The 10,911-nt window shown below is 35.2% G+C and overlaps 4 protein-coding genes across 7 annotated transcripts; all 4 read left to right on the top strand.

Moving 5' to 3' along the window:
* The first annotated feature begins 2,035 nt into the window (after positions 1-2,035).
* LOC129580259 (SET and MYND domain-containing protein 4-like) lies at positions 2,036-3,950 on the top strand. Its single transcript, XM_055470505.1, has 2 exons — positions 2,036-2,124; positions 2,190-3,950. Exon 2 carries the CDS (start codon positions 2,217-2,219, stop codon positions 3,750-3,752), a length of 1,536 nt encoding a protein of 511 aa, XP_055326480.1. The 5' UTR covers positions 2,036-2,124; positions 2,190-2,216; the 3' UTR covers positions 3,753-3,950.
* Positions 3,951-4,707: 757 nt separating this feature from the next.
* On the top strand, positions 4,708-6,150 carry LOC129580260 (uncharacterized). Its single transcript, XM_055470506.1, has one exon. The coding sequence runs from the start codon at positions 4,708-4,710 to the stop codon at positions 6,148-6,150; it is 1,443 nt and encodes a 480-aa protein (XP_055326481.1).
* Positions 6,151-6,639: 489 nt separating this feature from the next.
* Positions 6,640-8,650, top strand: LOC129580258 (SET and MYND domain-containing protein 4-like). Of its 3 annotated transcripts, none has more exons than XM_055470504.1 (3): positions 6,640-6,711; positions 6,814-6,928; positions 6,990-8,650. In XM_055470504.1, the coding sequence occupies exon 3, from the start codon at positions 7,010-7,012 to the stop codon at positions 8,363-8,365; it is 1,356 nt and encodes a 451-aa protein (XP_055326479.1). In that variant the 5' UTR covers positions 6,640-6,711; positions 6,814-6,928; positions 6,990-7,009; the 3' UTR covers positions 8,366-8,650. The 3 variants fall into 3 exon arrangements, with proteins under 3 accessions (XP_055326479.1, XP_055326478.1, XP_055326476.1); XM_055470503.1 differs by having other exon boundaries at positions 6,814-6,924; XM_055470501.1 differs by lacking the exon at positions 6,640-6,711 and having other exon boundaries at positions 6,835-6,923; positions 6,983-8,650.
* A 137-nt stretch (positions 8,651-8,787) lies between these two features.
* On the top strand, positions 8,788-10,905 carry LOC129580257 (uncharacterized). 2 transcript variants are annotated; one of them, XM_055470500.1, is made up of 3 exons: positions 8,886-8,902; positions 8,997-9,091; positions 9,180-10,905. In XM_055470500.1, exon 3 carries the CDS (start codon positions 9,206-9,208, stop codon positions 10,571-10,573), a length of 1,368 nt encoding a protein of 455 aa, XP_055326475.1. In that variant the 5' UTR covers positions 8,886-8,902; positions 8,997-9,091; positions 9,180-9,205; the 3' UTR covers positions 10,574-10,905. The 2 variants fall into 2 exon arrangements, with proteins under 2 accessions (XP_055326474.1, XP_055326475.1); XM_055470499.1 differs by having other exon boundaries at positions 8,788-9,099.
* The last annotated feature ends 6 nt before the right edge of the window (positions 10,906-10,911 follow it).

The following is a 10,911-nucleotide window of genomic DNA, read 5'->3' on the forward strand; positions in this document are numbered from 1 at the left end:
TATTTCGTTGAGTTGTGTTTCGTTCACGTGTCACTTTAATTGTAATTGTTCCGCTAAACTTGTAACCTTTTGTTCTACACAGTTTTTGTATTCGGCGTATGATAGATGTATCGTTTGCACTTGCACTATAGTTTATATTATAATACCTATTTCGCTATGCATGTTTAAATGAAAAATTCTCTTATGCTCGGGTTGCTTTGATCAGAAAAAACAATAGCATGCAACGCATTCAGATATGTAATTCTTTCGTTTATTACACTTCTTTGCTCCGCGTTTGTTTCATTTGTCAACTCAACCATTGATTCTCCGATTGCACGTTGTAGTTCTTGCAATAAATGCAATGTCCTATCTAAGTTTCCGTTAAGTGGCATTTTTGCTGTCTTTTATATTTTACTACTGTCTTTGATTCGACGGGTGGAAGCGACAGTTCGAACTTCTGGCCTTCTATCGACTTGATTTTGAAGCATTCTGTCATATTCAATACACGACACTTGACAGCCATTGACAGTTCATGTTGTACACATTGTTTACAAAACAAGATAGCAACTAGTGAAAATTAACTGATTTTCAGGACTGAAATCAATGAGTTATAAAAGGGGCAGCAAATTTCAAATGTATTCAGATTTATTTTAAATAACTTATTTAAACGTAAAAATCGCATAGCGGTCACCAAATCGAATATAATAGAAATTATAGCCAAACAAATGAAAGAACGTATTACTCAAAAAAAAAGCCGATGTTAGTTCTCAAAAACAGTTGTAGAGGGCCAGAATGATGAACATACATTTCTATAGTTTCAGTACAGAAATACGGAATTGCTTCCACCCGTCGCTTTGATTGCACAAAATTTCTGCATCAGGTTACGTTTATTTTGTGTTTTCAGCACTTTAAACAAAATTCATCCGTCCGTATGCAAAGTGAGGAATGGTACTGCTTCTTCTTCTTAACACATACTGTAAGTCGCCATATTCGAAGAAATAATGATAATACTAATAGACTATAAATATTCAATATGGCCGCTGCCATTGTGCTCGATTGTGTGTATGATAGTGTGAAGAAGAAGAAGTTGTAGCATGCACAAAAAGTGTATTGGTTTTCATACGGATGCGTTCATCATCGTTTCCAATGTCAAATGTTCAAATTTTGCAGTCAATGACAGATAGCTGACGATACAGTCATGGAAATTTAATTAGGACCGGCATTGAAATTTCAGTTTTTTCCCATTAATTCTGTTATTTTACAAAAAAATATTCATGAAATGATGTTTATGAGAATATTTGAAGTTTTTATAAATGGACTAGACTATCAATTTCATTATTTTCGGTAATGGATATCATTTATTGATGAAATCGAAAAATCGGAAAATTTATCTTCTGTTTAACAAAATTCACTCCACCGATGGTCGTATTTAATTGAAATACATTTTTTCCACATTACCATTTAATAGATTTCAAATTTCTTAACAAATTCGAAAAGTTACAGACCAAACTATGATTCTTCCACGATTTTTCATACAAAAAATGCTATAAAGTTTAGTTTGGTCTGTAACTTTTCGAATTTGTTAAGAAATTTGAAATCTATTAAAAGGTAATGTGGAAAAAATGTATTTCAATTAAATACGACCATCGGTGGAGTGAATTTTGTTAAACAGAAGATAAATTTTCCGATTTTTCGAAAAATTTTGTCATTTTTTGTATGGAAGGTCTTAATTATTTTTCCCGCAGTTTTTGGGCAATTTCATCAATAAATGATATCCATTACCGAAAATAATGAAATTGATAGTCTAGTCCATTTATAAAAACTTCAAATATTCTCATAAACATCATTTCATGAATATTTTTTTGTAAAATAACAGAATTAATGGGAAGAAACTGAAATTTCAATGCCGGTCCTAAATAAATTTCCATGACTGTACATTATCAGAATAACATAAGATGTTTGTGTGTTTTTCATTAGCATCGTTGATTTTAGTCTATGTGCCTCTAAATTGTAAAAACAATAAAATTTTCCATTTGAATTCGAATCATTTTGACACGAGTACATTTTTTAGAACTATTTTAGTACCAAATATACGAAAAGACAGTCAATCTAAAAGTGACTCATAGAATTAGCACGCATAAGAAGGTGGGTAGCACATACATCGAAATAAATTCTTAAAAAATATAAATTTGATTGAAATATTTCAATAGAAATACTGTTAAAAGACCCAACCAGCCATGGACAATTTGTGGAAGAAGGAATCAACTAGAGATGGGGCACAATACGTTGATCTTTTTTCTGCTCAGCACCAAATGGCACAATATATAAAATGCTTTGGCAACATGAATATCATGCCGAACAATAAGGACAATAAATACTCCACAACGTTGCACCAGCGTGGAAATGAGTTTTTTCGAGCAAAAAAATGGTCTGAAGCAATGGATTCGTACAACGAAAGCTTATGTTATGCGGAAATCGGGTCAGAGAACGTGGCGTTGACATATACAAGTCGATCATCGTGTTTCTTTCAGATGCGAATGTACGAAGAAGCGTTGACAGATATTGAGTTTGCAAAGAAGTCTAATCTTCCCGATCGCTTATTACCGACACTTGAGCACCGCCATCAGGAGTGCCGTAAATTGATGCAAACTGCACAAAAATCCAAAATGACGCGTGACTTTAAACTGAGCTACGAGGCACACAAAAACTACCCATGTTTGGCTGATGTGGTGGAGATCAAATACAGTCAAGAATTCGGACGACATTTGGTTGCCAAATCGGACATCCCAGTTGGAAAAATCGTTTTGATGGAAAAGGAGTTCGTCGCAGCCAGTGACAATGAACAAATTCGATGTTGTACTTGCTTCCGAAAGAATGCGAATTTCATCGCATGCACCCAGTGCTCAGCCGCTATATTCTGTGATAGTGATTGCATGAACCAAAACTTATGGCACAAATGGGAATGTGGTTCATTTGTGACACAAGTACGTAGCAAAGAGAAAGTTCCAGTTCGAGCGATTTTGATGGCTATTGAAAGTTTTCCAAACGTTGAAAGTCTCATGGAGTTTGTTGACAGCACGTTACGCGAAGATCCCGAAACGATTCCGACATCAATACATGATATGAAGACGAATTATCATTTCTTCTTTAAACTCAAAAGATTGGCACCAGCTGAAGCTATAAAAATGGCTTACATAGAATTCAAGTGTTTAACAGGAATTCCAAAAATCAACAATTCATTCAATACCATAGGGAAGAAACGTTTTCTCATGCATTTAGTCGCACATCATTCCGGAATTCTTGTAGCCAATGCAATTGGAAATGGATACAATGACTCAACAATGATTAACGTATTTTCCATGGCAAACCACTCTTGTGCTCCGAATATACTTACCTATCCAGTAAAGGGTCACTTTATTTATGAAACAATCCGTTTCGTGAAAAAAGGTGAGCAGCTCTGTTTCAACTATTTGGGTAGATTCAATCCAGAAACCGATGAGAGACAAAAAATATTGGAATCTAAATGGAAATTCATTTGCAAGTGTGCAGCATGTAAACCAGCCAAAAACATTGTCAATGCACGTTTGGCATCCGATCCGCGTTTTAAGTTTGTACGTAACAATGTGCATGAAAAAAGATTGGCTCCGAAAAATTTGAATAAAAGTCGCCAATTTTTGAACGAGCATGGTCAATTGCCATGGTCAGAAGAAGTTGCATTGATGTCGGAGGTTTTTTCAGGATTGACTGTAACACTTTACGTAAATCCATTGTAATAAGATTACTTTCTCACTACGACTGACACACTTTCAATTTAACTTCTAGAAATTCAGACAAATGTGATCAAAAAAATAATGTTTTTTAGCTTAAAATAAGTGAAAAATACGAAATTTTTACAATATTCTTTATATACACGTGGATTCCGTCAAATTAATGTGAATTGCTTCAAAATTAAAATTTAATTTGATAAAATATTTTTGTGTGGATTTTTCTTTGTAATCGCGTGAATTTTTATATGATAATTACAATCGATTAGAATTAGATTTGTGGCTGGACAACTTTACTTTAAATTTCAAATATATACGGAGAATAAAATAGACCGATTCGCAATTTGTTATTTATTCCAACACAAAAAAACACTATTTATACCATGATTTGTTTATAGCGGTCTGCATATGTATGTGTTGGTGTATAAACCGATAGTTTGTTTGAGTCATTCAGGCATTAGTCAAATTCATTCAATTAGTCAGATGTAATGGAACATTCAATGAAAGTCTGTGTTTTGCAGAAGATAGAGTGGAAAATATTGCATTGGCACATGCAAACCGATCATTGTGTTTCTTCCAATCAATTTGCTGCTCCATTAATGGAAAACAATTAACGGGAATAGAAAAAAAATTATTTTGATCACTGTTTTGGAGCAGAAATTTAACGATTAAATTTTTAGAACTATATTTAGTACTAAATATGCAAATCAAATGCAAAAGAAACGTCATGCATCTGTTCTCTGACACCATTTTGACTTTTTATTCAAAGTGATAGTACGCATCAGACGGTAGGTAGCACATTCACTCAAAAAACAATAGTTTGATTGAAATATTTCAGTAGAAATAGTGTTCAATCACGCCATCAGCCATGGACAATTTGTGGAAGAAAGATTCAAACGAAGCTGGTGCGCAGTATGTCGATCTTTTTTCCTCTCAGCATGGAATTGAACAAATGGTTGGAAAAATGATTGACACTTCTGGAGATGTGAATATCGCGCCGAATCGTAAGGACAATGAATTCTCAACAGCATTACATCAGCGTGGAAATGAGTTTTTCAGAGCGGAAAATTGGTCTGAGGCAATGACTTGGTACAACAGAAGCTTAAGTTATGCGGAAATCGGGTCAGAGAACGTGGCTTTGGCATACTCAAGCCGGTCCGCTTGTTTCTTTAACATGGAATTGTACGAGAAAGCGTTGATTGACATCGAGACGGCTAAAAGTGCGAATGTACCAGAACATTTGTTAGTGCAGCTTGAACAACGCCAACAGGAATGCCACGAATTGATGCAAACAGCCCAAAAACCCAAAGTGACGCGTGACTTCAAACTGAGCTACGAGGCAAATAAAAACTTTCCGTGTATGGTCGATGTGGTGGAGATCAAATACAACCAAGAATTTGGACGACATTTGGTTGCAAAGTGTGACATCCCAGTTGACAAAATCGTTTTGATGGAAAAGGAGTTTATCGCAGCCATTGACAATGACAGAATGCTATGTTGTAATTGCTCTCGAATGAACTCAAATTTCATCGCTTGTCCGCAATGCCCAGCCGTTGTATTCTGTGATTTAGATTGCATGAATCAAAACCTATGGCACAAATGGGAATGTGGTTCATCTGTGTCACAACTAAATTTCAATATGAAGTTACATGTTCGAGCGGTTTTGATGGCTATCGAAAGTTTCCGAAGTGTTGAAGATCTCATGGAATTTGTGGGCAGTGCGTTGCTTGAGGATCCCGGAACGATTCCAACATCAATGCACGATTTGAAGTCCAAATATCACTTTTTCTTCAACCTTAAAAGATCGCCGCAGAAGGTTGACGATATTATTGCCGCCTACACGCATTTCAAGTGCATACAAATGTGTCCAAAAATCAATGCACTTTTCGATGGCGAAGAAAAAACACGTTTTCTCATGCACTTAGTTTTCCATCATACTCTGATTATTCAAACCAATTCAATTGGAGGAGACGATTTCAAATCAATACATAACGTTTTTTCCATGGTAAATCATTCCTGCGCGCCAAATCTTCATAACTATATAGTTGGCAACCATGGTATTTTCAAAACAATTCGTTACGTGAAAATGGGTGAGCAGCTTTGTTTCAACTATTTGGGTTCATTCAATGAGAAAACCCATGAGAGACAAAAAGAACTGGAATCTAATTGGAAGTTCATTTGCAAGTGTGCAGTATGCGAACCAACCAATAACATTGTTAATGCTCGTTTGGCATCCGATCCGCGTTTCCAGTTTGTACATGACAACGTGCATGATGAAAGTTTGGCTCTGGATCTTTTGGATAAATGTCGCCAATTTTTGAACGAGCATGGTCAATTGGCATGGTCGGCTGAAGTTGGATTTATTTCGCAGGTTTTTGCTGGATTAATTACGGCCCTTGAAGATTGACCAACATCGGATTAATAAAATAAAGACTTTTTTGTAATTTTTCTAGTTTGAGAGTAGTTGATATATTAAGTTGACCTTCAATTCAGTTTGCAATACTGGTCAGATGGATAAAAACAGAAGAAATGAAGGTTTGAATCAATTCTTTTCGAAAGATTATCGTACTATTTCGCTTTGGACTATGACCTCAACACTTGCTTAAATCAAAATTCTCAATAAAAATCGAAAAAAGCCAATATTTATCCAGATATGTCAATATTGTTGAATTGAATCGAGATTGCAGCAATTTATTACACACATTATGCAGTTAACCTTCTTCTCATATTCAATTTTTGATTGAAAAAATGTTACAAAGTAAAATATAACAAATTCATTTCACGAATAACAGTGTAATCGTCATATATCTGCTATATTGGCTGCGTACTGAACATTTGACATTTACACTGTTATTTATGGTGAATTCGCTATTTAGCCGGTATTTATACAAGAAATCTGACATAAAGGCAATGTTTATTTATTGATGTGATACACTTGCCGCCTTTCCAATACCTACTGACATTTAGTGTAAGATAAAATTCATTCTTTCATATTCCAATAAAGTTATTTTAGTTTTTCATCATTTAATACTGATTTTTTTCTCTTCAAAAATATCTTCGTCCAAGAAAGATTGATGATTAAAACTGAAATCGACGAAACACTGTTTATAGTGCCGAAATTAATGACATAGTCTGAAGTTTCTTTCCCACATTGCTGTTTCAATCGAAGCCACATAAAACAGTGGGTATACAGTATACCTTGTGAAAATGAAAACTCCTTACATTCATGAAAATAATTAATTTCAGAAGCACTCAACGAATCAGATATGGACAACTTATGGAAAAAAGAAACAACCCAAAATCAGACCGGATATATTGATCTGTTTGCATCCTTGCAAGAAGATGATGTATGGAATGATGGAGCAACGAATCCATTGGAAACAATAACATTTCGGAAGGACAATGAAAAATCATTGGAAAGTCGAACACGAGGAAATGAAATTTTTGCGGCAAAAAATTGGGAAGACGCAATGGAACATTACAATCAAAGCTTGCGCAACGCAGAGGTTGGATCTGAAAATGTGGCCCTAGCCTATTCCAACCGATCGGCATGTTTTTTCTACATGCAAATGTACGATGAAGCGTTGGTAGACATTGAGCTGGCCAAAAAAGAAAATTTACCGTACCGCCTTTTGCCAAAGCTTCAAGAACGTCGACAAAAATGTTTGGAATTAGCGAATACGGTACAACGAATGCCAGAATATCAACCGAAATTGGACTATGAACCAAATAAACAATTCCCTTGTTTGGCAAACTTAGTGAAAATAGAACAGAATGACGAATTTGGTCGATACTTGGTCGCAAATAGTGACATTCCAAAGGGCAAAACGATTTTATTGGAAGAACACTTTGCAGTCAGTCATATCGAAGATTTTTCCATATGCTACACATGTTATCGTGCCACATTTTCAAATTACCTCGCTTGCGAACACTGCACGAATGTCATGTTTTGTAGTGTTGAGTGTAAGAATCGCAATAAAACCCATGAATGGGAATGTGGTACATTCTTTGGAATGAGATTTTTCAATGACGTTAAAATACAGAAATTTTTACATCGAACAAGATTGATTGTCCAGACGATTTTGACAGCCGTTACAACTTTTCCGAATGTTGAGACTTTGATGCAATTCGTTGAAAATACTTTGCGTGAAGATCCTGACAAATTGCCTACTTCAATGCATGACAATGTCTCGAAGTACCACTTCTTTTTTAAATTGAAGAAAAGAATGGTTAACCCTTTGGATGGTGTGAAACGTGTGTACCAATGGATCATGCTACTACCAAAAATACGAGCTCTGTTTGACAACGTGGAAAAGCAACATTTTTTAATGCATTTGATCGCACATCATTCACTTATTGTAGATACAAATTCCATCGGAAGCAAAGAAAGTTCAAATGTGAACATTGTTTTTTCAATGTTTAACCATTGTTGCGAGCCAAACGTGAAAGAAAGCTCGTCTGAAAAGATTACCTACTGTACAACATCTCGACCGGTTAAAAAAGGGGAGCAGCTCTTCATCAGTTATTTATCACCTGACGAGATGAAGTTACCGAAAGAAAAACGCCAAGAAAAACTTCGAAATGCTTGGGGATTCGTGTGCAAATGCAAGAAATGTGTTTGAGTTGTTAAGTATATCAATAGATCACTTAAATCTGATGCTGGAAAGTCCATTTGTTTTGCATTTTACATTTGTATGCTACAGTATTAAGCCATAGATTAAGGACATGACAAAAAGAAATATATAAAATCATCTATTTTTATTATGACCAAATTATATATACTTATAAAGCATTTCCTTGGACAAAATTCTATTTACCGATAGAAATTATATCGATGTTGTAGGTATTGAAGAAAAACCCGCTTGTTCAATCACGCAAAAATAAACACACAGTAATCAAAGCCAGAATATTGTGATTTTCTTTTCAATTATAACAGTATGAAAATAGAAAAAAATTCAAATTTGTTTCACGAACAACAGTTTAAACGTCATATTTCAGCTGTATTGGCTGCAAACTGTATATCTGACATTTACACTGCTATTTATGGTGAACGTTCTAGAAAACCGTTAATCACACAAGCAATCTATCGTAAGAGCAATGAAATGTGTTGTTATCAGCTTATGCATTTGCCGACTTGGCAGTAGCTACTCACATCTAGTGTAAGATAGCATTCTTTTATCACGGCTTACAATATTCTGAATAATTCGTTTAATATACATTTACTTTTGATTCAAAATCGTTTCTCCGAAATAGTTTGATGATTTGTTTCTTTTTAAAACGTTAGTTTTTCAAAGCAACCTCAAGTTTTGTTGTTTGTATTGCTTATTCATTCGAAGCCACATAAAACGGTGAGTATGTATACATTTAAAAAAAGAAAAAAAGAAAATTCATGAAAATATTGATACGACATACATATATTATATTTTGGATAATTAGTTTCAGAAGTACTTATCGAATCAGCCATGGACGTTATTTTATGGAGAAAAGAAACAATTAAAGGTCAGACCACATTCATTGATCTGTTCGTAACCTTACCAGACGACGATAAATGGAATGATGAATCAATGAATGAAATGAAAACAAAAAAGTTTCGAAAGAATAATAAGAAATCATCGGAAAGTCGAGAGCTGGGAAATGAAATTTTTGCGGCGAACAATTGGTCAGATGCAATGGAATGTTATAATGAAAGCCTGCGCTTCGCAGAAGTCGGAACCGAGAATGTGGCTCTAGCCTATTTTTTCCGATCGGCATGTTTTTTCAAACTTAACATGATCGATGAAGCATTAGCAGACATTGAACTGGCCACTAAGGAAAAAATACCTGACCATCTTTTGCCGGAGCTTGAACAACGTAAGCAAGAATGTCTTGAATTGGTGGAGGTGGTACGACGAGAGCCAGAACATCCACCGGAATTGGATTATGAAGCAAATAAACACTACCCTTGTTTGGTGAACAAAGTTGATATAAAATGCAATCAACAATTTGGTCGACATTTGATCGCTAATAGTGACATTCCAAAGGGCAAAACGATTTTGTTGGAAGAAGCGTTTGCGGTCAGTCATATCCAAGATTCTTCTATCTGTTACACTTGTTATCGTGCAACATTTTCGAATTTTTTGGCTTGTGAACAGTGCACAAATGTCGTGTACTGTAGTCTTGAGTGTAAGAAACGCAATAAAACCCATGAATGGGAATGTGGCACATTCTTTGGGATGAGGTGTTTCAACGATGTTGAAAAACAGAAAAATTTACATCGAACTCGATTGATAATCCAAACGGTTTTGACAGCCATTTCAACATTTCGAAATGTTGAGGCTTTGATGCGATTCGTTGAAACCCTTGTGCGTGGAGATGGTGGAGATCCTGATAAATTACCGACATCATTGGATGACCAATTCTCGAAGTACCACTTCTTTTTCAAATTGAAGAAAAGAATGCGAAGAAAACCTTTGAGTGATTTGAAGCGTGTGTACACATGCATTTTGTTTCTACCGAAAATACGAGATATGTTTGACACTTTGGAAAAGAAACGCTTTTTAATGCATTTGGTCGTATGCCATACAATTATTGTGGATTCAAATGTAATGGAATTCGAAGAAGGTTTAACGGTGCGCAACGTGTTTTCAATGTTTAACCATTGCGAACCAAACGTGAAAGTCAACACGTCGGGAAAGCTCACCTACTGTACGACAACTCGACCGGTTAAAAAAGGCGAGCAACTTTTCATCAATTATTTATCACCTGACGAGATGAAGTTGCCCAAGGAAAAGCGTCAAGAACAATTCCGATATAATTGGGGATTCGAGTGCAAATGCGAGAAATGTGCTTAAGTTGATACTATTGTATTATCAATGTATCATACTAATCAACAGTTTAATGGACGCATTTGATCCACTCATAAATGTGGTGTTGGTAGGTCTAGTTGTTTGACAAATTCCATTTTTATACTAGACTATGGACAATTCCTAAAAGAAACACATAATACGATTAATTTCCATATAAAAAAACTGAGCAAACTATCGAATTTTAACTGGCTAAGCTTTGTATCGCTTCTGCTGAACAAACACGGTAATACAAGCATGAATACTAGGGGGAAAAATCACTTTTTTCATCTTTTATATCCGCACGCATCAAGTAATAACTTAGAAATTCAATGGTATGCATGTAA

The sequence above is a fragment of the Sitodiplosis mosellana genome, unplaced genomic scaffold, assembly GCF_009176505.1.
Source record: "Sitodiplosis mosellana isolate CC-2019 unplaced genomic scaffold, AAFC_SMos_1.0 Smas_scaffold_7454, whole genome shotgun sequence".
NCBI classification, from domain to species: domain Eukaryota; kingdom Metazoa; phylum Arthropoda; class Insecta; order Diptera; family Cecidomyiidae; genus Sitodiplosis; species Sitodiplosis mosellana.

Coding starts and splice junctions, on each gene's coding strand:
- LOC129580259 (XM_055470505.1), top strand. CDS start 2,217: ATGGACAATTTGTGGAAGAAGGAATCAACTAGAGATGGGGCACAATAC.
- LOC129580260 (XM_055470506.1), top strand. CDS start 4,708: ATGATTGACACTTCTGGAGATGTGAATATCGCGCCGAATCGTAAGGAC.
- LOC129580258 (XM_055470504.1), top strand. CDS start 7,010: ATGGACAACTTATGGAAAAAAGAAACAACCCAAAATCAGACCGGATAT.
- LOC129580257 (XM_055470499.1), top strand. CDS start 9,206: ATGGACGTTATTTTATGGAGAAAAGAAACAATTAAAGGTCAGACCACA.